Source organism: Electrona antarctica, assembly GCF_951216825.1.
Source record: "Electrona antarctica genome assembly, chromosome: 11".
In the NCBI taxonomy this organism is placed as follows: Eukaryota; Metazoa; Chordata; class Actinopteri; order Myctophiformes; family Myctophidae; genus Electrona; species Electrona antarctica.
Genome location: NC_136792.1, coordinates 12,225,739 through 12,249,364, shown reverse-complemented (window position 1 = coordinate 12,249,364; position 23,626 = coordinate 12,225,739). Strand labels below are relative to the sequence as shown.

General features: G+C 46.5%; 1 protein-coding gene across 1 annotated transcript in view; it reads left to right on the top strand.

The window, feature by feature from the left end:
* Nucleotides 1-21,955, top strand: part of sik2b (salt-inducible kinase 2b) — a 124,107-nt gene extending 102,152 nt beyond the window's left edge. Inside the window, exons 10-15 of the mRNA XM_079514826.1 lie at nt 458-722; nt 1,422-1,715; nt 8,207-8,394; nt 10,943-11,068; nt 13,361-13,449; nt 18,124-21,955. Coding sequence (XP_079370952.1) covers nt 458-722; nt 1,422-1,715; nt 8,207-8,394; nt 10,943-11,068; nt 13,361-13,449; nt 18,124-18,799 — 1,638 coding nt within the window. The 3' untranslated portion in view covers nt 18,800-21,955. The remainder of the gene's footprint in view (nt 1-457; nt 723-1,421; nt 1,716-8,206; nt 8,395-10,942; nt 11,069-13,360; nt 13,450-18,123) is intronic.
* The last annotated feature ends 1,671 nt before the right edge of the window (nt 21,956-23,626 follow it).

Genomic DNA, 23,626 nt, shown 5'->3' with positions numbered 1-23,626 from the left:
TGTGTGTGTGTGTGTGTGTGTGTGTGTGTGTGTGTGTGTGTGTGTCACACTTTGTAGCCCCCCCCCCCCCCCCCCCCACCAGTGAGCACTGACAACATGCACGTACTATATACACACACACTCACCCTCCCTCTCCTCTCTGCCCCGAGTGAGAGGGAGGAAAGATTAATGGGCTACTTCGCTGCCGACCCCCATCTGAAAATATGTTGTTCCAGGGACCCCCCCCCCCCAGAAGCAAAGATTTGCTGTGAAAGAATATATATATCTATACCACCATATATATTCAAAGATTTGCACACATTTTCCCGACTTTTCAAAAATAGATCTACAAGCTTGTAGATCTGCTATTTGTCAACGGCTGAAGTTTAAAATAATGGTTAAAAGCTCAGGTGACACAGATGCGTTCCAGGTCCTAGTAATGGGCTTTAATCCATGCTCTGTGTGTTGTGTCTTGCAGGTGAACGGCTGCCTGCTGGACCCCATGCCTCCCCTCTCCTCCTCCTCCTCCTCCTCCTCCTCGTCCGGCCTCCGCAAGTCCTCCACCTCGTCGCCTAGCAACATGATGGAGACGTCCATCGACGAGGGCATCGAGACCGAGGAGCCCGCCGACACCGAGGACGACCCCGCCCACCTGCTGTCGGCCTATCAGACGGCGGCGCGCTTTGGCCAACGCCGGCACACCCTCTCCGAGGTCACCAACCAGCCGGGACCGTCCAGCCAAGGTACTCATTATTCATACTCATTATACTTGGGGCGGGCTGTGGCTCAGGAGGTAGAGCAGGTCGTCCAATGATCACTGGGTCGGCGGTTCGAATCCCGGCTCCTCCTCCTGTCCACATGTCGAAGTGTCCTTGGGCAAGACACTGAACCCTACGTTGCCTCCAGTGAGTTGGTCGGTGTGAGCTTGCCACCATTGGTGTGTGAATGTGGGATGTGAGGACGCTGGCGTCGACTGTTCGCCGCTTCACCTCCCAATGTATGAATGAATGAATGTATGTATGAATGAACCGAATTGTAAAGCGCTTTGAGCACTTGGAAAAGCGCTATAAAAATGCAATTCAAAATGCAATTCATTACGCAGAATGTGCCACACCTTTTGGTGTTTTAAGCATTATTTTATAATGGAAAAAAATAGCTTGTAGGTCTGCCATTTTTGAAAAATCGTGAAAATGCGGCACAAATCTTTGAATATATATTCTTTCAGAGCGAATGTTTTTATCTCAAATCTCCGCTTCTGGGGGGAGGGGTCCCTGGAACAACATATTTTCAGATGGGGGTCGGCGGGCAATTACATATAATTTTTGGGGTCCTTGAGATTAATTATTTGAGAACTACTAACATAGAAATATGGGTTTTTCAGAAAACTGTTAGGATTTAGAAGAATCTGATCTCAGGTCTAAAATGGGTTCCTATGGTTCCAGGTAAGCTGTTCAGCGTGGGCCACAAGTCCCTGGGCAGCGGCGACAGCGACATGGGCTACGACCAGGGCTCCATGCATGGTGACCTGGGCCTGCTGGAGGACCCCCCCTCGTCCCTCGGCGAGGTGGTACTGGCCAACAGCAGCTCTGGAGGACCTCGCATGAGCCCCTTCATGAGCACCCGGCCCGCCAACCCGGCCATGGCGGCCCTGAGCTCCCAGCGCCGCGAGGCGCACAACCGCTCGCCCATCAGCTTCAGGGAGGGCCGGCGCGCCTCCGACACGTCGCTGACCCAAGGTCTGTACCACCGGGCGGGCACATGGGGCGGTAAAGCGCGTGTGGGGGTGCAACGACTGCAAAAACACTGCACTCACAAATGCAACCAGGCGAAATGTTAAAGGACAACTTTAGTTTTTTTCAACCAAGGTTCATGTTTTAGGTGGTTATTAAAAAAAGTAAAAGATGATTGTGTATTTCTTTTCATTTGCTGCTTTCTTTAGTTTAGGATTTTAGCAGTTTTTGACAGGGGTGCGGGGGCATTCGAGCATGGGGCTAAATATGTATTATTTTACAACATTGTATAGCGATTTCTATATTTATTATTTACTATAGTCCTACTAGACCCCAGGAAATTACATCTGGCCACAAAAGGTCACAGGATCTACTGAATGTGAAGGTAGCCTACTGGGGGGAAGCCACACTGTGTGTAATAGGCTCAATATGTCAGTTTGACACGTTCAGTAGATCCTGTGATCTTTTGTGGCCAGATGTAATTTCTTGGGGTCTAGTAGGACTATAGTAATTAATAAAAAAATAAATCGCTATAACATTTTGTAAATTAATACATATTTAGCCCTAGCCTGGCACGGCCAGACTTCATCCACCTCTATTGCATACAGCGAAATGGTATATTAGTATCGCAACGCGAGGCTAATTTAGCCCCATGCTCGAATGCTCCTGTCCCCCTGTCAAAAACAGCTAAAATCCCTAAAATGAAAAAGCAGCAAATGAAAAAAAGTCTTTTAATTTCTCTAATAACAACCTAAAACATGAACCTTGGTTGAAAAAAACTAAAGTTGTCCTTTAACCTCTACAATCGTTTTGGTGGCAGTCTGGAGCCGTGTGCTCAGGCCAGAGACAAGCAGACAGTATAGAGCACCGAAGTCTGACGTCACTTTCAGTAGAGGGCACCAACACACAGGTTTATAGGTTTTTTATTTGTATTGAAATCTCCATAGGGCGATTTTATGTCGCTTCATATAAGAACTGTGTTTGAAAAATAAACCGACCACCCCGGCGTTTCTGTCAGGGGAGTGGATGTGCGTCGTTAATGATGTCCATTCATATTTGATACAGCCAGTTTCTAGAGAAAATGGAATTAATGTGACCGCAAAAGCCTTGAAACTACATATGAATGCAATGTCGCTGAGAATATACGTCACGCCCAGCTGTCAACATATTGCGTTCCTGAGATTCCTCGTTGACGTAAGCTCAGCTGGTGGTGACTCGACTCGTACTAACCACGATACATTATATATCAATAAAATAAAAATAAAAATAAACGTAATTAACGTTCAGTTTCTGTTTTGCGACGGGCTGCGGGCAGAAGCAGCCTACCCGGAAATGTAGTCTCTGGGTTGTTTGGCTCGTTTCTAACGCTTATTTTGTTACTCTTTGGGTATATTTGTACATTTCCACCTTCAGTCGATGCTTCATATCCATATGAGTGAAAAGGCCGGGGTGATCGGTTTATTTTTCAAACACAGTTCTTATATGAAGCGACATAAAATCGCCCTATGGAGATTTCAATACAAATAAAAAACCTATAAACCTGTGTGTTGGTGCCCTCTACTGAAAGTGACGTCAGGACTTCGGTGCTCTATAGAAGCCTGCAACTGATGGGGAGAAATGGACAACAAAACATTGGCACTCAATTGGTACCTGCCCCGACTTGCCCCAGGCAATCAGGCAACCGGCAATGACAAATGAATCCGTATTGAGCTACCGCATGACGTATTTCACTCCTAAAGTGAAATCGGACAATTGCTTTGTGCTGGATTGGACAGGCAAAAAAAGTCAATATTGCTTTTTTTAGCACTCTGTTACACAGAAGGGTTTGACGTCGCTGGGAACAACTAGGGCAGTGGTTCTCTATTATTATATATTTGAAAAATGTGTGTTGAGGACCCCCAAAATTATATATATTTGGCCGTGGATCCCCATCGGAAAATGTTTTGTGCCAGGGACTAGCTACTCCTACGGGACTGGGGTGGTGCCTGTCAGTGGGGGAGTGTTGATCGGGAGGTGTAGTCCTCCCAGTGGGGGAACCAGTGTGATACAGCATCAGTGGCAAACACAGCAGAATGACTAATTGAGGAGACAAAAGGGATGAAGATTAATTGGCTACAAAAAGAAAGGAGGCTATTACATGGAGGAGATTACATGAAAGAGAAAGTGCATGAAATTCTGCACGCATGCACACACACACACACACACACACTGACTTCTATTGATTAAAAGATCCCTTATCATCAGCCAGTCAACCTGTGTCGCCCTGCTCCGCACCCCCAAAGCCTAAATAACCAGGGAGGAAAATGTCAGATCTGAGTGTTGAGAGCCTGTAGATATTCAGCTAAACGTAGAGCGAAACCACACTCGTATAAACCCACTGAAGGGACGACTCCGCCTCCATTCAAACCACGCAGGGTTTAAGTGGTTAATAACGCTCCGTATCATATCATATGACGCTGGCTGACGTGGAGCATCGCATTGTGACGTCACGGATCTGATTGTTCCTGCAGGTTGTGATCTTGCAGATCTGCTATTTTCTGCAGGGGACACTGTCGCGGCACCACGTATAAATCAGGCTCAACCACTAAATCCCTCTTTTTTTCTCTCTCTCTTTTTTGAGTGGTGCAAACCACTCCAACAACTGGCTTTGTTAGTACCCGTGTGTGTGTGTGTTTGTGCCTGTACGGGTGAGCATGGTTGCTATGGTTAGTATGTGACGTCACTGACGTCACATACTAGCCATTGTTGAGACTGAATTCATGCGGAGAGTACTTATGACACAGATGCTTTCCTGGTTCTAATGTACAGTAACTATAACAATAAATATGTAGTTGCACCACTCAGTTCATACGGGTGTGATTTTTTTTCTCTCTTTTTAACTAAATCCCTCTTATTGGTTGTCCGGAGTCCCTCAGGGCTCCATTCTAGTGTCCTTTCTGTAGTTGACCCTTTGCAGGGACTCAGACTGAGACCATGTTGATGATTGAAGCGCATGAATCACAATTCTTATTTTGAGCTCATCTCTCTCTGGTCTGTTCTTCATCCATCTATTGTCTTTGAAGCGCTGCTGCGTCGTCCGTTGTTGCTCTGTCCTTCCTCCCCTCTGTGCCGTAGTCTCTCTCTCTGTCCTTCCTCCCCTCTGTGCCGTAGTCTCTCTCTCTGTCCTTCCTCCCCTCTGTGCCGTAGTCTCTCTCTCTGTCCTTCCTCCCCTCTGTGCCGTAGTCTCTCTCTCTGTCCTTCCTCCCCTCTGTGCCGTAGTCTCTCTCTCTGTCCTTCCTCCCCTCTGTGCCGTAGTCTCTCTCTCTGTCCTTCCTCCCCTCTGTGCCGTAGTCTCCCTCTCTGTCCTTCCTCCCCTCTGTGCCGTAGTCTCTCTCTCTGTCCTTCCTCCCCTCTGTGCCGTAGTCTCTCTCTCTGTCCTTCCTCCCCTCTGTGCCGTAGTCTCTCTCTCTGTCCTTCCTCCCCTCTGTGCCGTAGTCTCTCTCTCTGTCCTTCCTCCCCTCTGTGCCGTAGTCTCTCTCTCTGTCCTTCCTCCCCTCTGTGCCGTAGTCTCTCTCTCTGTCCTTCCTCCCCTCTGTGCCGTAGTCTCTCTCTCTGTCCTTCCTCCCCTCTGTGCCGTAGTCTCTCTCTCTCTGTCCTTCCTCCCCTCTGTGCCGTAGTCTCCCTCTCTGTCCTTCCTCCCCTCTGTGCCGTAGTCTCTCTCTCTGTCCTTCCTCCCCTCTGTGCCGTAGTCTCTCTCTCTGTCCTTCCTCCCCTCTGTGCCGTAGTCTCTCTCTCTCTGTCCTTCCTCCCCTCTGTGCCGTAGTCTCCCTCTCTGTCCTTCCTCCCCTCTGTGCCGTAGTCTCTCTCTCTGTCCTTCCTCCCCTCTGTGCCGTAGTCTCCCTCTCTTCTCTTCCTCTCGCCGTATAGCATTACATCCTGCAGCAGACAGGATGTAACGCTGGAACTCTCTGAAATCTACATCTCTGGAGCCCACAGCAGCAGCAGGGAGATGAGAGACGAGGGGGGGAGGGCGATATTCACAGTTGTGTGACTATCCCTCCCTCCCTCGCTCCCTCCCTCGCTCTCTGTCAAGTGTGGAGGCTGCCGATGGTTTTGCGTCATACTGCTGACTCTGGCTTTAAATAGTCCCCCTAAGTGAGTCAGGTCCCTCTGCACACAACACAGTCGAGTCCCAATCAACACCACTAACTACTGGACAGACAGACATACGCATGTCTTTGCTGTCGGCCACAAACCTCGTAGCTCCATATTCATACATCATCCAGTCCCGGGCCTTTTTGGGGCAGTTATGGACAACCGTGGGTCCGACTGACTCGACCCCCTATGGTTGGTTGTGGAACTCGTTTGTCGAATTTGAAGTCGGTGGGGCGAATGGTTCTCGACACACACACACACACACACACACACACACACACACACACACACACACAGTACACACACACAGACAGAGACTTGGTGCATTTATAGATTTCAAAACATGCATCATTATCACGTATTGTATACTTCGGCTATTTGAAAATAGCCGTACTTCATCATGTGAAGTGTTGCACAAAATCAATGAAAATAGCAGATCTACAAGATCTTCTATTTGCACTGCTTTTTTTCTTTTTCTTTTTTTTTTTTTTTTTACAAAGGAAGAGTTTTTTTGAACATACAAGGTTTCTACCTGCCAACGACGACATGCTCTTGCTCAGGAACACGCCCACATCAGTCCCAATGACGTATGTGGCAGTCACACAGCCAGTAGGAGGCAGCGACGAGTCATCCCCGTCACACTCGCTGTCATGGCTGTCATGACTAAATGCTCCCGGGTGGGATTAATAAAATCCTTTGAAGTCTATCTGGAAATATCTGCGCTGACGTCAGACCTCTCAACCGGCTCACTATGACACGGGAGCCACTGGCATTAATGCACTAATGGGGTGTGTGTGTGTGTGTGTGTGTGTGTGTGTGTGTGTGTGTGTGTGTGTGTGTGTGTGTGTGTGTGTGTGTGTGTGTGTGTGTGTGTGTGTGTGTGTGTGTGTGTGTGTGTGTGTGTGTGTGTGTGTGTGTGTGTGTGTGTGTGTGTGTGTGTGTGTGTGTGTGTGTGTGTGTGTGTGTGTGTGTGTGTGTGTGTGTGTGTGTGTGTGTGTGTGTGTGTGTGTGTGTGTGTGTGTGTGTGTGTGTGTGTGTGTGTGTGTGTGTGTGTGTGTGTGTGTGTGTGTGTGTGTGTGTGTGTGTGTGTGTGTGTGTGTGTGCGTGTGCGTGCGTGCGTGCGTGCGCGCGCATTGGAGAATCAAGACATTGTGAGGACATTTTCCTGCAGGTCCTCACAAGAGAAATGTGTTTAATAATATGGTCATTTAAAAAAAATATATATATATTTAGGATTTGACTGTTGATGTTATATCTGGGTTATACTTTGTTGCACGTCCGTGGTGCAGATCTACAAGAAGCTTGTGGATCTGCTATGTTTGCTTTAGAGACAAATAATTCATAATAGCTGCAAAACAAGTGCTGTCCTGACGTGTGTGTGAGTTTAGTTTAGTTTTATTTCTAAGTCTACTTACAGGACGTTAACATCTCATTTGAGTTCCTTTTGAATGCCTGTCAGATATTTCTCTACATAACTATCTCAGCTGTTGAGAGCCTTGCATGCCTTTGATCGTGTGTGCGTGCGTGTGTGTGTGTGTGTGTGAGTGTGTGCGCGCGCGCGTGCAGAACGTGCCCTATACTAACCTTGATGACTTTTCAGCCTTTTGCAAAGGTTAAAGTAGACTGATGCATAGCTCTATAGGCATCCTATTAGTCTATATAGTTTCAATGTACAGATGGAGGCCATCGATATTGTCCTTTTCTTTTTGCTGAGGTTTGCGTGATCTGCGCAAAAGGACAGTTAACCCATTTTGGGCGGGAACCCCTTTTGGTGTTTTAAACATTGTTATAATTTAGCTATTGAAAAATAGCAGATCTACAAGCTCATAGCACGCCACCGAGTGGCGCGCTATGAGCTTGTAGGTCTGCTATTTTTGAAAAATCGTGAAAATATTTATTTCAGAAAACTGGAGGATTTAGAAGGATTTTTAAAAATTGAGGTCAGGCCTAAATGGGTCAAATGATAAGGGACAATATCGGTGGCACCCAACTGTACAGATCGTTTTTTCTTGATAATATTGTTTAGATTGGTTCTTGGTTTACCTATGATCCTAGATTACCATTTATATGCATGCTGTTTATCAAACACTTATATTGTGTGTGTGTGTGTGTGTGTGTGTGTGTGTGTGTGTGTGTGTGTGTGTGTGTGTGTGTGTGTGTGTGTGTGTGTGTGTGTGTGTGTGTGTGTGTGTGTGTGTGTGTGTGTGTGTGTGTGTGTGTGTGTGTGTGTGTGTGTGTGTGTGTGTGTGTGTGTGTGTGTGTGTGTGTGTGTGTGTGTGTGTGTGTGTGTGTGTGTGTGTGTGTGTGTGTGTGTGTGTGTGTGTGTGTGTGTGTGTGTGTGTGTGTGTGTGTGTGTGTGTCAGGTCTGGTAGCATTCCGTCAGCACCTCCAGAACCTGGCACGGACCAAAGGCATCCTGGACCTCAACAAGGTGCAGATGCTGGTGGAGCAAATGGACTCGGGGGAGGGGCCCACCCTGGCGGTCCCCCTGGGGGAGGGGCCCACCCTGGGGCCTCAACCGCATCACCACCACCTGCACAACTTCCTGGAGGTCAGGCTGCACCTCTCTCTCACTCACACACACACACACACACTCGTGCACATAGGGGTTCGACTGTTCATACTTATCGAACATTTCGCTTCAGTTGGGGGAGAAACCTCTTAATCTCCACATTTTAACTTTTTGTGTTTTTTTCCCTTTTTGAGTGGTGCAAACCACTCCAACAACTGGCTTTGTTAGTACCCGTGTGTGTTTGTGCCTGTACGGGTGAGCATGGTTGCTATGGTTAGTATGTGATGTCACTGACATCACGTGCGGAGAGTACTTATGACACAGATGCTTTCCTGGTTCTAATGTACAGTAACTATAACAATAAATGTGTAGTTGCACCACTCAGTTCACACGGGTGTGATTTTTTTGTAAATTAGCGGCCTACTTCAGCTACAGCGCCACACAAAAGTAGCGGATAATACAAGCTCGAAGCGTTTTGAGCTTGTAGATCTGCTACGTTTGAATTTGAATCCCGAAAGGATTTTTGGTTTCCACCCAACGGAGACCATTTTCAAACAATTTAAATGATGAAGCTTGTAGATCGGTTATTGTTGTGGTCCTATGTAATTCAATACGTAAACACAGTATAAATCATTTACACAATAATACATCATCAACAAATACAAAATACTATATGTAAATTTAGGAGAAAAAGGAATAACTGTGGCAGTGAATGACACCTTCCCCTGTGGTCTCCAGTCCTGATAGATGATTTTTCAGGACAATTTAGAAAGAAGCCAGTGAGTGTTACACATCCTTGGGTGGATGGTGTCAGGGCATTCCACATTTTGGTGGCAGAAAGCCTGGTTTGTGTTCTAAAATGGCCTGTGTGACCTGTGTGACAAATATACATCTGGTTCTGGTAAGGAGGTTCAGTTGTTTTCAGCGTTGCTTTGTTTTGGTCCCCCCCCTGTTTGTTTTTTGTCTCGCCAGTCGCTACCAGATGGACATAATATACCAAGCCAGCCAGCAGCCAACTATTCCAAGAAGTACTTTTAAGAAACTTGTCTGGGTCATACGCCGCATAAAGGCTTTTATTGTGTAGGCCCTAAAATTAGAATTAGAATGATTCCGGGTTGGGTTTCCGGCCTGATGACTACAAACCAGTGACTACAGACGACTTAACTAAGTTATCATCCGCTCCCTACCGGGTCAGAAACCACAAAATGGTATTGCTCCCAGGCTAGTTGCAGAGTAATCGAACCCCTGTCCTCCAGAACCCCTGTCCCCCAGAACCCCTGTCCTCCAGAACCCCTGTCCCCCAGAACCCCTGTCCCCCACTGTCCTCCAGAATCCCTGTCTTCCACTGTCCCCCAGAACCCCTGTCCCCCACTGTCCCCCAGAACCCCTGTCCCCCACTGTCCTCCACTGTCCCCCAGAATCCCTGTCCTCCACTGTCCCCCAGAACCCCTGTCCTCCACTGTCCCCCAGAACCCCTGTCCTCCACTGTCCCCCAGAACCCCTGTCCTCCACTGTCCCCCTGAACCCCTGTCCCCCAGAACCCCTGTCCTCCACTGTCCCCCAGAACCCCTGTCCCCCACTGTCCCCCAGAACCCCTGTCCTCCACTGTCCCCCAGAACCCCTGTCCTCCACTGTCCCCCAGAACCCCTGTCCCCCACTGTCCCCCAGAACCCCTGTCCCCTACTGTCCCCCAGAACCCCTGTCCCCCACTGTCCCCCACTGTCCCCCAGAACCCCTGTCCCCCAGAACCCCTGTCCCCCAGAACCCCTGTCCTCCACTGTCCCCCAGAACCCCTGTCCCCCAGAACCCCTGTCCTCCACTGTCCCCCAGAACCCCTGTCCCTCACTGTCCACCCGAAGGCCACTGCATGGATGCCACCCAGGCAGCTTGTGGTTGTGTAACCCTGGAGAGGCAGCCAACTGGAGGCCACGGTCAGGGTGAATGCGGTTGTTGTTGAGGTCACTGTGAGTGACCGTAGCTGTGACTGGTACCGTGCGTGCGTGCGTGCGTGCGTGCGTGCGTGCGTGCGTGCGTGCGTGTGTGCGTGCGTGCGTGCGAGGTGCGTGCGTGCGTGCGTGGTCAAATACAGTAAGTGTGCAGCAGTTAGTTACTGTATGAGTCTTGGGGGGGAGAGTGGGCACGTCATCCTCTGGCCCTAGCTTCCATTTCATTAAGCTAATGCACACAGTCCCTGGAGAGAGTGAGTGTGTGTGTGTGTGTACCACGTCATTTAGGGTAAGACCGGCGTCTGGCCCCACGGTAAACACACTGACACTTAAGATGGGCCAGACACACTAGATAACGTGGTTACACGCCGACCGACCGACCGCAACAACAAAGCTCTGCATGACAACCCAGTGGCAGGCAGACAGTAGGAGTACAATTACCTGATTACTGTTGTACTTCATTCTTTCTTTCCCATGTCCATATATATACGGACCCCAACGCTAGGGGACGTCATATCCCAGGTCCATATATATACGGACCTTGATGCTAGGACATGTCATATCCCATGTCCATATATATACGGAACAGTCCCCTTCCCTTTGTGGTAACAGGATGTCTCTGCTTATGTCTCCGAGCGCAGGGCGAGGCGTCCAAGCAGCATGAGAACGTGGCTTTATATCAGGGTGGTGGTCCCCAGGGGCCTCCCCCCCTCCTCTCCCGCAGACAGAGTCTGGAGACCCAGTACCTCACACACCACAGACTGCAGGTAACCAACTTGACACCAGTGTTTCCCAAACGTCAAGTAGTCCATGGTCAAAAATCACCCTTTAACACTAGAGTGTCTGTGAGGTCTTTCTGACCTATTTTGAGATTTTGAAGTTGATTATCTTTGCCCGTGAAGCTCTCAGAAATGTGTTTTTCGGATGAGCACCGTTTTGACTCGCACTAACAAGAGCGTGTTTGCGTGGTTGTGATATCAGGCGTTTGTGTTTGTCTTTGATGAGTTGCATCACAACCGCTCAAACACCCTGTCCTAGTGTGCCCAGTGTCCTGAGTCAGACAGACCAGTGCTCATCTGAAAACCATTAACCGTTAATTTATGAAAAAAGTAAACACAAAACATTAAAATGGACATGAGTGGTTTCTGCCCGACAGCAACGATAGGTGTGTCCCTGTGATGAGCAGGCTCCTTCAGTTTGTTTAGGCCTCTTTAAACATATCATTAGACCTTTCTTATCTTACCAGCACTGCCTGTCGCCAGCTCTAGCTTAATGCTTATACACATAGATTTTGTTTGTTTTGAACCTTTCCTACAATCTTCTTTCGTTTGTTCCAGTTATTTTGTTAAAAGAATGATTATATTCAGTCCGGCCAGACACCAAATCGGGCTGTCACAGTTTTTACATAGTCACCTAATTGCAATTTTTGGAGATCATTGCAACTATTTTGCATCAAAAAATTGTAGAAATAGCCGATGTACAAGCTCACAAACGTGTGGTGGTTTGTAGATCGGTTTTAATATTTTTAGAGTATAAAAACAATATTTTTCTTGTGTTCAGTTCAGTTCAGTTCAATGCCGGAAAACAATTAAATAATTGTCGCAATTAATCACAATTAATTTCATGACAATTAATTGTCAAGGATCATCGTAAACACCACGTCTTTTTGTTTAGGGTCTTGGGCTGAAAAAAGGTTTGCGTGACCCGCTGTGTCAGAAAACCGGGGAGGATTAGCAGCTTTCTATTTGTCTTTTTTCTTTCCATGGAGTTTCTTTTCGCCGCTCCGCTCCTAAGAGGTTGACTGACGTGTATGTAACTTGTGGGACGTAGTGTTAGTAAATGTTTGTAGCCAGTCCCCATGGCAGCTGGCTCCCGGTGCAAGCCGTCCTACAGTAATAAGTGGCTGTGTCTCTGTCCCTCAGGCCAGTGTAGCCAGTCCCCATGGCAGCTGGCTCCCGGTGCAAGCCGTCCTCCAGTAATAAGTGGCTGTGTCTCTGTCCCCATGGCAGCTGGCTCCCGGTGCAACCCGTCCTACAGTAATAAGTGGCTGTGTCTCGGTGCAAGCCGTCCTACAGTAATAAGTGGCTGTGTCTCTGTCCCTCAGGGTCCTACAGTAATAAGTGGCTGTGTCTCTGTCCCTCAGGCCAGTGTCTTGGCTCCCGGTGCAGTCCGTCCTACAGTAATAAGTGGCTGTGTCTCTGTCCCTCAGGCCAGTGTCTTGGCCGTCCTACAGTAATAAGTGGCTGTGTCTCTGTCCCTCAGGCCAGTGTCTTGGCCAGCAGTCCTACAGTACTAAGTGGCTGTGTCTCTGTCACTCAGGCCAGTGTCTTGGCCAGCAGTCCTACAGTACTAAGTGGCTGTGTCTCTGTCCCTCAGGCCAGTGTCTTGGCCAGCAGTCCTACAGTACTAAGTGGCTGTGTCTCTGTCCCTCAGGCCAGTGTCTTGGCCAGCAGTCCTACAGTACTAAGTGGCTGTGTCTCTGTCCCTCAGGCCAGTCCCAAGCCGTCCTACAGTAATAAGTGGCTGTGTCTCTGTCCCTCAGGCCAGTCCCAAGCCGTCCTACAGTAATAAGTGGCTGTGTCTCTGTCCCTCAGGCCAGTCCCAAGCCGTCCTACAGTAATAAGTGGCCGTGTCTCTGTCCCTCAGGCCAGTGTCTTGGCCAGCCGTCCTACAGTAATAAGTGGCTGTGTCTCTGTCCCTCAGGCCAGTGTCTTGTCCCCATGGCAGCTGGCTCCCGGTGCAAGCCGTCCTACAGTAATAAGTGGCTGTGTCTCTGTCCCTCAGGCCAGTGTCTTGGCCAAGCCGTCCTACAGTACTAAGTGGCTGTGTCTCTGTCCCTCAGGCTCCCGGTGCAAGCCGTCCTACAGTAATAAGTGGCTGTGTCTCTGTCCCTCAGGCCAGTGTCTTGGCCGTCCTACAGTAATAAGTGGCTGTGTCTCTGTCCCTCAGGCCAGTGTCTTGGCCAGCCGTCCTACAGTAATAAGTGGCTGTGTCTCTGTCCCTCAGGCCAGTGTCTTGGCCGTCCTACAGTAATAAGTGGCCGTGTCTCTGTCCCTCAGGCCAGTGTCTTGGCCAGCAGTCCAGCCAGCTGTCAGCTCCTCTACAATGAGACGCCTCGCAGCCTCGAGCAGCAGCTGCAGGAACACAGGTAAAAAAGAAAGGAAAAAAAACCCTACTGCTTCACGTTTAAACCTCTGACATGCTCCAGTACTGTAACGGTGTACAGTAGGCCTATGTCTCCACAACTGAATACAATTTTTGTTTTGCCTAATTTTGAACCAGTTTGTTCATAAACAAACTATTTCACATGAACAATGTTGCTATAAAACTAAGATATTTTGAGGGAAAAAGATTTACAAATAAAATCACTTCCTGGTTTAGTGCAAGGAAGCTGCCGCACCGGCAGCTAGAGGGGAGACCCGACAGAGTACATGCAGTAGTAACAGAACATACCCCATATCCCGATAGCAGCTAAATATTAGCCAATGAGATAGCCCGGTTACCCCCTTTTTTGCATGTCACAGACACTTTAAAACTAGTGGAAACGCAAGCTGGTTCTTTGAAAGTGCCACAGTTCCAAGAATCTTAAACGGAACCAGTTCTAGAACCAAAGTTATTTTGGTAGAAGAGGGGCCTCAATTTGTCTCTGTCGGGTGGAAACCTTGTTCGTCCAATACGGTTGTTTTTTGTGGGACAAAACCTGTGTTCCAATGGCTCCAAAGTAGTTACTAGCTCTTGTTAGTACTTTTCATTTGTTAAATATTTATAAAAATCACGGAAACACTTAACCACTTCAACTTTCTTTTCAGAAATGGCTAAAATAGCCGATCTTCAAGCTCACAGTAAAGCTTGTAGACATACTTGTAGATCTGCAATTTGTGCTACCTTTGCGGGGCACTTTTCTAAGTAGGGAATTCATTTACGAGAAAAAAAGAACACACGTTTGAAATATGGATAGCAAGGTTTCTGTCTCACAGCAGCGAATTGTGACTTTATTTTGTGGAAGTGGAAGAAGACATTTTTGAAAGTGCTTTACTATGTTTACAAGCAGCCAGGCTGGATGACAGCGAACTATTACAAACATTGTGTCCTCTAAAATGCACAGAATACTAGAATAGAATACTGAGATATTTGTGCGAATTGCATAAAAGAATTCAGTGGTGTAAATGGTCTTCCGGTCGGTCATCTGCATACATGTGTCCCTTGTCTTTTTCACTTGTGCACATTGTTTTAGGTCAGTGCTTCTCAGCCTTGGCAGCCACCCCAAAAATAATATTTTTGAACTGGAGGAACCCCCCCCCCCCACCTTCCTGACAAGCATTGGAATTGTGGGATTTGAGGCATGCACACAACAGCTCGCTTTGCGAGGCGTTGTGCAGTGGCGTGCACAGATAGACACTAGGGCATTAAGCAACTAGTCGACTAGTTTACTAGTCGACTTACTTGTTGGTACTAGTTGACTAGTTGATAAGAAAAGAAGAAAAAAGAAAGTTTATTTTTATTATTTTTTTCCCGATTTGGTAGGCCTCAAGATCAGGTAGATTATAGTTATATTCACCATGTACACAGTTTTTCAATGTACAAATATTTATTTCCCAAAAAAAAAAAAAAAAAGTTTATTTTTTTAATTTATTTAATTTTTTACATAATAGGTAGTTAAACAACTAGTCGACTAGTAAACTAGGCAACTAGTCAACTAGTAACAATTACTAGAAGTGAATGCCCACACTAGGGGGTGCTAGAGCACCACCTGCCCTTGCCCTCTGGACAGCAATGTGGCCTTTTGAAGAAAAAAAAAAATGAACCCCCCCCCCTTTTTTGTACAGTACGTGGACCATGGTGACATAGTTCAATTCTTGATAAAAAAGCTTCTAATATATTATTTAAAATCTATAAATCTCACACTATTAAGGCAACCAGCTGGTTCCACGCGCTGCACAAGGTGCCCTTTTTTCACTCGAGCACCTGCCCCTCTAAATGTCTGTGCACGCCACTGGCGTTCGTTGTGAGCATGTAGATCTGCTATTTTCATAGCAGAAGTTGACGACTGAGACCATGCAGTAAATAAAAGGAACCACCATCTTTTGTTTTAGCACCAACCTAAGGTTGAGACATCGGTACTGGAATAGGTATTGATTATTTTATTAGCTATTGTTCTTTTTTTTTTTATTGATCGGATAATCAAGAAGCCTAATAATGAACAACACATTGTCGCCATTGGGTAGAAACCTCTTATCGCTAGTTTGTTTTTGTAAATGAATCCCCTACGCCTACGTGATCATACTATAGTCTCACACAAAAGTATCTAATGTAGCAGATCTACAAGTTAAGGCTCATACTGTACATAGTCTGGATTTTCGGTGGTTAGGTGACCACCGAACTACAACATGACGTCACGAGCCGCGGTGAAGAGCAAACCACCGCCACCGCTCCAGCCCTTCTCTCTGTTTTTGAGTGGTGTAAACCACTCCTACAACTGGCTTTGTTAGTCTGTCTGTCTGTCTGTCTGTGCGCAAAAAATGAGCACGGTTGCTATGGTCACCCAGTTCACACAGGTGTGATTTCATTACGTCAGACATTACGTCAGACCACAGCTGATCAGTCTATATAAGACCTTACACCACTCAGTTCACACGGGTGTGATTTTTACTCACCACCGCTCAACGTTATTTCAGCTCCGGTGGTCACCTCATCACCGAAAATCCAGACTATGAATGAGCCTTAAGTATTGTGAGCTTGTTGATATGCTACTTTTGAATTTGAATCCTGAACAGTGTTGACATATGAGGTTTCCACCCGACAGAGACGATATCGTTGCTGTCGGGGAGAAACCACCTAACTCCATTTTTGAGGTTTTAGATTTTTTTTCTTCATAAACCAATGCTATTGAACACCCTCTTTGCGTTGGTTAAAAAAATATTGAACAAATGATAAAAAGCGCTTTGGACAAAACCTCTTCACTCCATTGGACCCTCAAACTGTCTGCTAAAGCAGCTAACTCCACCCCTCCCCCTCTCATGCAAGTAATTGACAATATATAAAGTCACAACACCAACTTTGATGAGGCAGTATTGCATTGTTTTAAAAATATAAGGTTACCGGTATCTTAATTTCCTAAATAAAATATTTTTAATTTCCTGAAAAAAGAACATTTTGGAGTTAGGTGGTTTCTTCCCGACAGCAGAGATATACAAAATGGGTATTGATTATGAATTGAATATTTGATTAAAGTATTGATAATTGATTAACTGTTGCACCCCAACTCCTGTCTAAGTCCTCTCTCAATTTCAATGGCAATTCAAAGGAGCTTTATTGGCATGGGAAATCATATTTTTACTGTACATTGCCAAAGCAAAAGTAAGACAATATCAAGCAAAAAGTAAGTTAATCAAAGCAAAACAAAACGATATCTACTGTATCTCTCTCACTCTCTTGTTCTCGTGCTCTCTCTCCTGCTGTTCGTTTCCTGTCTCTCCACACTGACCCGTCTGAAATAAAGCATGAAAAAGTGACGAGATTAAATCTTCAAAGAGACAACATTTATAGCTACTCTAGACAGAGAGTCCCACGCCTCTGCTTCACTCATTTCTGAGGCTGCATAGATGAGCGTGGAGTTCAGAGGAGGTTCACACATTTGTTAAACGCTAAAAAGAGGCCAGCTCCCTGAAGTGAAACGACACTTTTCATCACAGAGCGTCCTCTGAGGGATACCTGGCTGTATTCTGTATACTACAGCAGTGGTTCTCAAACTCCTCAGGCTGTGAGCCTCCCAAAATAATGATACTGGGGATCTCCAAAATAATGATACTGGGGACCCCCAAAATAATGATACTGGGGATCCCCAAAATAATGATACTGGGGATCCCCAATATAATGATACTGGGGACCCCCAATATAATGATACTGGGGATCCCCAAAATAATGATACTGGGGACCCCCAAAATAATGATACTGGGGATCCCCAAAAGAATGATACTGGGGACCCCCAATATAATGATACTGGGGGACCCCCAAAATAATGATACTGGGGACCCCCAAAATAATGATACTGGGGATCCCCCAAAATAATGATACTGGGGATCCCCAAAATAATGATACTGGGGATCCCCAAAATAATGATACTGGGGATCCCCCAAAATAATGATACTGGGGACCCCCAATATAATGATACTGGCGACCCCCAAAATAATGATACTGGGGACCCCCAATATAATGATACTGGGGACCCCCAATATAATGATACTGGGGACCCCCAAAATAATGATACTGGGGACCCCCAAAATAATGATACTGGGGACCGCCCAACCCTGACAAGCACCTGGAGTTGAGGCATTACATTTAGGCTGACGTGGTTCCACAGATAAATAAAGTGGAAATGCCCGATCTACAAACTCACAATGCCTCCCAAGGCTTGTATCGGGTATTTTCTAGATGTGTGCCTCTTTTCTTAGGTAATCTTTGGCCAATGTTTGACCATTTGTTATAGTATAGTTTGTTCATTATTACTTTTGACCCAGTAATGGTATCTGTACCCTGGCCTGTAACGGTACCGACGATACCGATAACTAAGGTATCAAAGTATACCGTTTTTTTCTCTCTCAGATTAATTCCTTAACACTAACGATTGATTGATTGATCATTAAAATGTTCTGAAAAACATGTTCTGAATATGCATGTGGACCATCCATCTGACCTCTTAACACAATGGTTGCCGTGTTAGTTATATTGAATTTTGAAGTGGGCCCTGATCCACAACAGGTTGGGAAGTGTTTGTTTTACCTGACCGGGTCGTGCCTCTCTCTCTCTGTGTCACACACTGCAGACTGCTCCAGAAGAGAGTGTACCTCCAGCAGAACCAGGGCATTGGCCTGCTCCCCTACTTTAACCAGATGCAGATAGCAGAAGGCACTTTTTGCCCCGGGGTTGTTGGTGGCATGGACCCCACGGCCTCCTCCCCTGCCTCCCCTCAGGGCCACCAACCCCAGCAGCAGCATGCCTCGCCCCCCTACGGCCAGCAGCACCCCCAGGCTCTGGTCCCCCTGATGGAGCCCGCTGGGGAGGCCCTGGTGTATGACCCTTACAATATGAGCCATCACCACCACTACGCCCAGCACCTTCCCCCCGGACCCCACATGCACCACCACCAGGGGCTCCTCCTCCACCACCACCACCACCCCCAACAACCCCACGATGCGGGCAGCGGCACCGGTGGCCTGGCCTACAGCTACCCCTCGGGCTGTGAGCAGCAGGCCCTGGTGGGGCCTTCCTCCACTGAGGCACTTTACCCAGAGCAGTATGAGTTCCCGCTGCTGGACCCCGGCCAGACGCAGGCCCCGGGCTCCGCCCCGCCGGGGGAGACCTCTGAAGGGGCGGCGGTGTCCGGCGGCGCGGGGCGGCAGTACGAGGGCCTGACCCTCCCAAAGCTCCAGAGCTCCCTCCTGGACAGTGAGATGATGGAGACGGTGGACTCTCAACATGGCTTTGTCATGGTCAACTGAAGAACCGGGTCCAAATAGGAGAACGCAGTATTTAAGCTACGGGAACCCCCAATGACGCAGCATTACAAAACGGAGCCGGAGAGAGAGAGCATTGCGAAAACACGCAAAGCGCAGGAGGCCATAAAGGGTTGCAAAATGGAAGGAAACAAAAAAAGTGTTACATTTTGTGTATGACTAACGTCAAAACGTCTTTTTTTTTTTCTTAGTTGTGATTTAACGGAGAGAGAGATAGAAAAAAAAGGAAAACCCTCAGTAAACAACCAAAATCCCTCCGTTTAGCCTAGCTTCCCGTTGTCTCCCTCCTCTCCCTCCCTCTCCCTCATGGGTTTGGTTCTCATACCAGCTCTAACGATGCCAGGAGGACTGCACCTGGGTTGGGTGGTGCTGCTGTGCCGTGGTGGTCTTATACCGTGGGAGGGGGGTGCAAGGCCCTGCTGCTGCTCCCCCCCTCCCCTGCCACGAGGTGGGCAGGATGCTCTTCAGGACTGCAAGCGTTGCAGACCGTGGGGGGGAGGGGGGGGGGTGTCGCGACCCCTGCAGATATGGGAGGCTGCAGTTGAACGAGATGGAAGAGAACTTCATTACGACTGGCTGGCTGGCTGGCTGACTGGCTGGCAACCGAAAGCACAACGGCTTTTTGTATTGAAAAATACAAATAGGACATCATCAACATAAAGACTTTGACTTAGGAGGGACAAAAAAACACTTCTGTATGTTTGTTTTTAGACTTTCAAAAGAAAGAGAGAAAAAAAAGAAGAAAAAAAAGAAACTTGTCACAAAGGCCCTCATTTATCATGCCGCAGCATCGTTGAATCCTCCCTCCTCCACAAATTCAAATGTGAAGATGGTCGTACTCGTAAGTTAACGGATCTCTTCTCATTCACAGAACGTTCTTGATAGATCGATATATTTCTCCTACAATGAAGGAAGGTGACCAGGTTTGAGTCAAGAGTGACATTTTGACACTGTTCTTCAGTGGAGCCGTCAGGCGGCTTGAGGCAGAAGAACGAAGCAGACCTTTTTGGCATTGGAACAAAGCTCATTGACGTGCACGAGGAGGGTGGAGAGGTCCCTGTCATCTGTTAAACGTGTGCTTTTCTTCTGCGTTTTAAAGGGCACTGTAACGCCCTATTCAATACAGTCTCGTCTGGTACAGTAGGTAGATTTGTATTTTATCAGCCAAGTAGACCCATGAGAAAAGCAGAAAATCGGTCACCTAAAAAGCCGATCGGCTACAGCAGTGGTTCTCAAACCTTTTTTTATAATATATATATTTTATTTCAAGGACCCCATAACTTTGAGAGTGTACAAATGGACCCAGTCCATTTGTACACTCAGTTATGGGGGAGTTATTTGTACACTCTCAGAGTTACTGATCTGTATAAGTCTCCATTTGGAAGCCCCTTCAAGGAACCCTGAGGGTCCTTGGCCACCACTTTGAGAACCACTGGGCTACACCGTATGAGATGAATAACATTTGTTTTGTCACTTCTCCTGTCCTTTGTTTTGTTTTTCTTACACATGTAACTACTGATTCAGATGTATTCCTTAACACTACTGAGCGCTTTCACTTTGTGCTTCTCCATCTTAGTTCACACACACGTCACACACACACACGCTTTCTTTGATAATTCCATTTCTGCTTCACTGCTGGATTCAACGGATGAAATATCTATTCGTTTTTGTTTGTTGAAATCAGGCTTGATACATGAGGGCTAATGTAATTATTGTGCGCTTAGTTTTTAAGAAGTCACAGTGTTAGCCGGTCAATATTATTCTATTTTTGTGGCAATATAGAAGCAATATTAATCCTTGATGTTTGAGGAAGGGGAGGAGGAGGATGAACGGAAGCCTCACCTGTATGGCGAATTGTGATTGGTTCCCGGGATCTCTTGAGTCATCAGCACAGGGTCATCACTGGAGCCGATGATGTAATCGGAGGAGATAATCTTTCACTCGCCCTGGTGTGTGTGTGTGTGTGTGTGTGTGCGCGCGCGCGTGTGTTTTGCTATATTGTACTGTATTTGTGAGGGCCAAACGTCCCCACACAAGTGTGTGTGTGTGTGTGTGTGTGTGTGTGTGTGTGTGTGTGTGTGTGTGTGTGTGTGTGTGTGTGTGTGTGTGTGTGTGTGTGTGTGTGTGTGTGTGTGTGTGTGTGTGTGTGTGTGTGTGTGTGTGTGTGTGTGTGTGTGTGTGTGTGTCGAGTGCGCGAATAGAAATAAATCCCTGCGTGTATCACATCACATGGCGCGTGAACTGCAGGAATCGATAACTGAGAGGTTGTGCAATGGTGTGTGTTGATGTTTTCCTGTCGAGCACAAAATACATGCTCTACCAAATGACAGCCTGCATAATGGCCCATGCAGCCCCTCCCTCCCCAGTGCAATGTTGTAGCCTAATAGGTGAGGGCTTAATTTCCGGCGTACATCCTTAGGCTCCTGTATAAGGCCTACAGTATGCGTTGTGTTCAAGATAATACTGTCTGATCATGTGTATAAAGTGGTGGAATGATTCCCGTATAAACCAATACTCCTCAAAACGTTTTTTAATTAGAAGGACCCCCCCAGTTTTGTGTGTGTTAGGCCACAGGACCCCCCTCCCCCCCATCACTCACAGGTCCATTTGGTTCCCCCCCCATAACTCACGAGTTAACTCAGAGAGTGCACAAACTGAAGCAACTGAACCATTTTGGGTCCATTTGGTTCCGTCTGTGCACTCTCTGAGTTGTAGAGGTCCATGTGTTTGTGTGTGTGTGAGGGGGGGTCCTTGAAATGAAAATGGTGTAAAAAAAAAAAGCACTGGGGTTGAAAGATTCCCTGGCTGAGTTGTTGTAGAATCTAAAGGAAAGGTGTTTCTCTGGTACGTTGGGGGCTGCTGTGAGCTGAAGAATGTTTTAGTCACCGGACACTGGATTTAGACTTGTGGCTCACCGACCGTGGTTCTTTGACTGACAGCAAGCCTGCAACGGGAAGGGAGATGATTTTCTAGTTTTATAGTTAATGCTTTTTTGTTTGTTTTTTTTTGGGGGGGGGAGTTTTTAACAGCACTTAGGCTATGATGAATCTACTTGAAGTGCACAAATTTATCCCGATGATGGTAGATGTTGATTAAAAATAAAATAAAACAGACTCTGTATTTTTGTTTGTTCTAACAATAGGATGGGGGGGGGGGGGGGGGGGGTTGAGTCTGTCTACCAGGACTGCAAGGCTTTCTGTGGTTGTGTATTAAAACTATTGGACCACGTGTAGTTATGTATATAAATATTTAGACAAACCCGTCTGGAATATATAGAGGGGAGGGGGGGGAGCCATCGGACTGTCACTGTCATGTTCAGACTGTCAGTCAGTCAAGGTTTTGTGGCCTATCCACGATGGTTTGATCCCAGTATGAATTATTATTAATTACATTTCTAGGCAATCTGAATTGTGATTCTAATCTGATTTCTAAAGATGCGTCTCAGACTCTGATTTTGTTGCGGTCGCGCAGAAATCAGTTATGGCCATATTTTATGTTTTTTCTCGTAACTTAATACCTTGATCGTTGATCATACTACAGTCACACAAAGGTAGCAGATCAACCAGCTAGAAACGTGGCATGAAGCGACATGTTTTGAGCTTGTTGATCTGCTACTTTTGTTATGACTTAGTGTTGGACGTATGAGCTCCGACAGAGACGAGTTATACTTGGTTAAAAGACTGTCGCTCACCGGAAATATCCAGTCTATTTGCTTATTTCCGGGACAGTGCATATCGATGTACATTTTTCAATCAATACACATGATTGCATGTAAATATGCTGGAATTGGAAGCCAATTCGTAGATGGAATACGAATACAAATTCACCACAGTTACAGCGTGACAAATCTACACGCTCTTAATATCTTGTGAGCATCAAGAATGGCTAGTTATTTTTAAAAAGTCAAATTTAAGCATTACCCGTGCCTATGGCGCTACTTTGTTACCACAGCAACCAATGCAGATCCGGTCGACGATGTCTGAAATTCTGAAAACACAAATCAGATCCGATCATTTGAAAGTAACAGTGTGGAGTACAGTCGATCCTAGAGATCCTTTTTTGAGGAACAAACGGGAGGCTGGCTGCAGTCTGAACAAAGTAGGGCAGACTATAGAAGAGATGAGGTCTACCTGATGATCTGTGGAAGTTTAATACTGGAGCACTTTGACCTTTCACCCACAGTGGGAGGACGAGGACATTATGTAGCCAGAGAGAGGTTTGTGCTGGTCTATCATTTCCTGGTAGCGTAAACCGATCTCGATCTGTAGGAAACGCCTTTCTTCTCCCTCCACCTATATATCTATATATATATATATATATATATATATATATATATATATATATATATATATCCCAACAACAGATGAGAGGAAGGGGGTAACTTGGCTACTACACATGTAGGCATAGTACACGTTTAAAGTTGTAGACTAGAGAATCTCAATATATTGACGGAAAGTTGTGTTTAGTCAGTAATGTTGAGTGTGCCTTTTCCTTATTTTGTCTCCCCACTTTGTCTTTTATTTGTGTGTTTTTTTTTGTTTGTTTTTTACTTCTTTATTACTTGTTTTGGTTGGTATTCTTTCCAGAAATAAGTTGGTTAGGTTTTACCAAGGTACAAAACCAAAGTCCCTCAGAGCTTTTTCTTTTCCCCCTCCTATGACCGGTTTATTTTCTTTTTTTTTCTTCAGGCTTTCTCTGCCGTGCTATTTTATCTCGTCAGTCAATCAGTATAAATGCCATTTAAAAGTATTATAGCAATATTTCTCTAGTTGAATACTAAAGTCATGAAGATTCTACGTAGACATTTGTTTG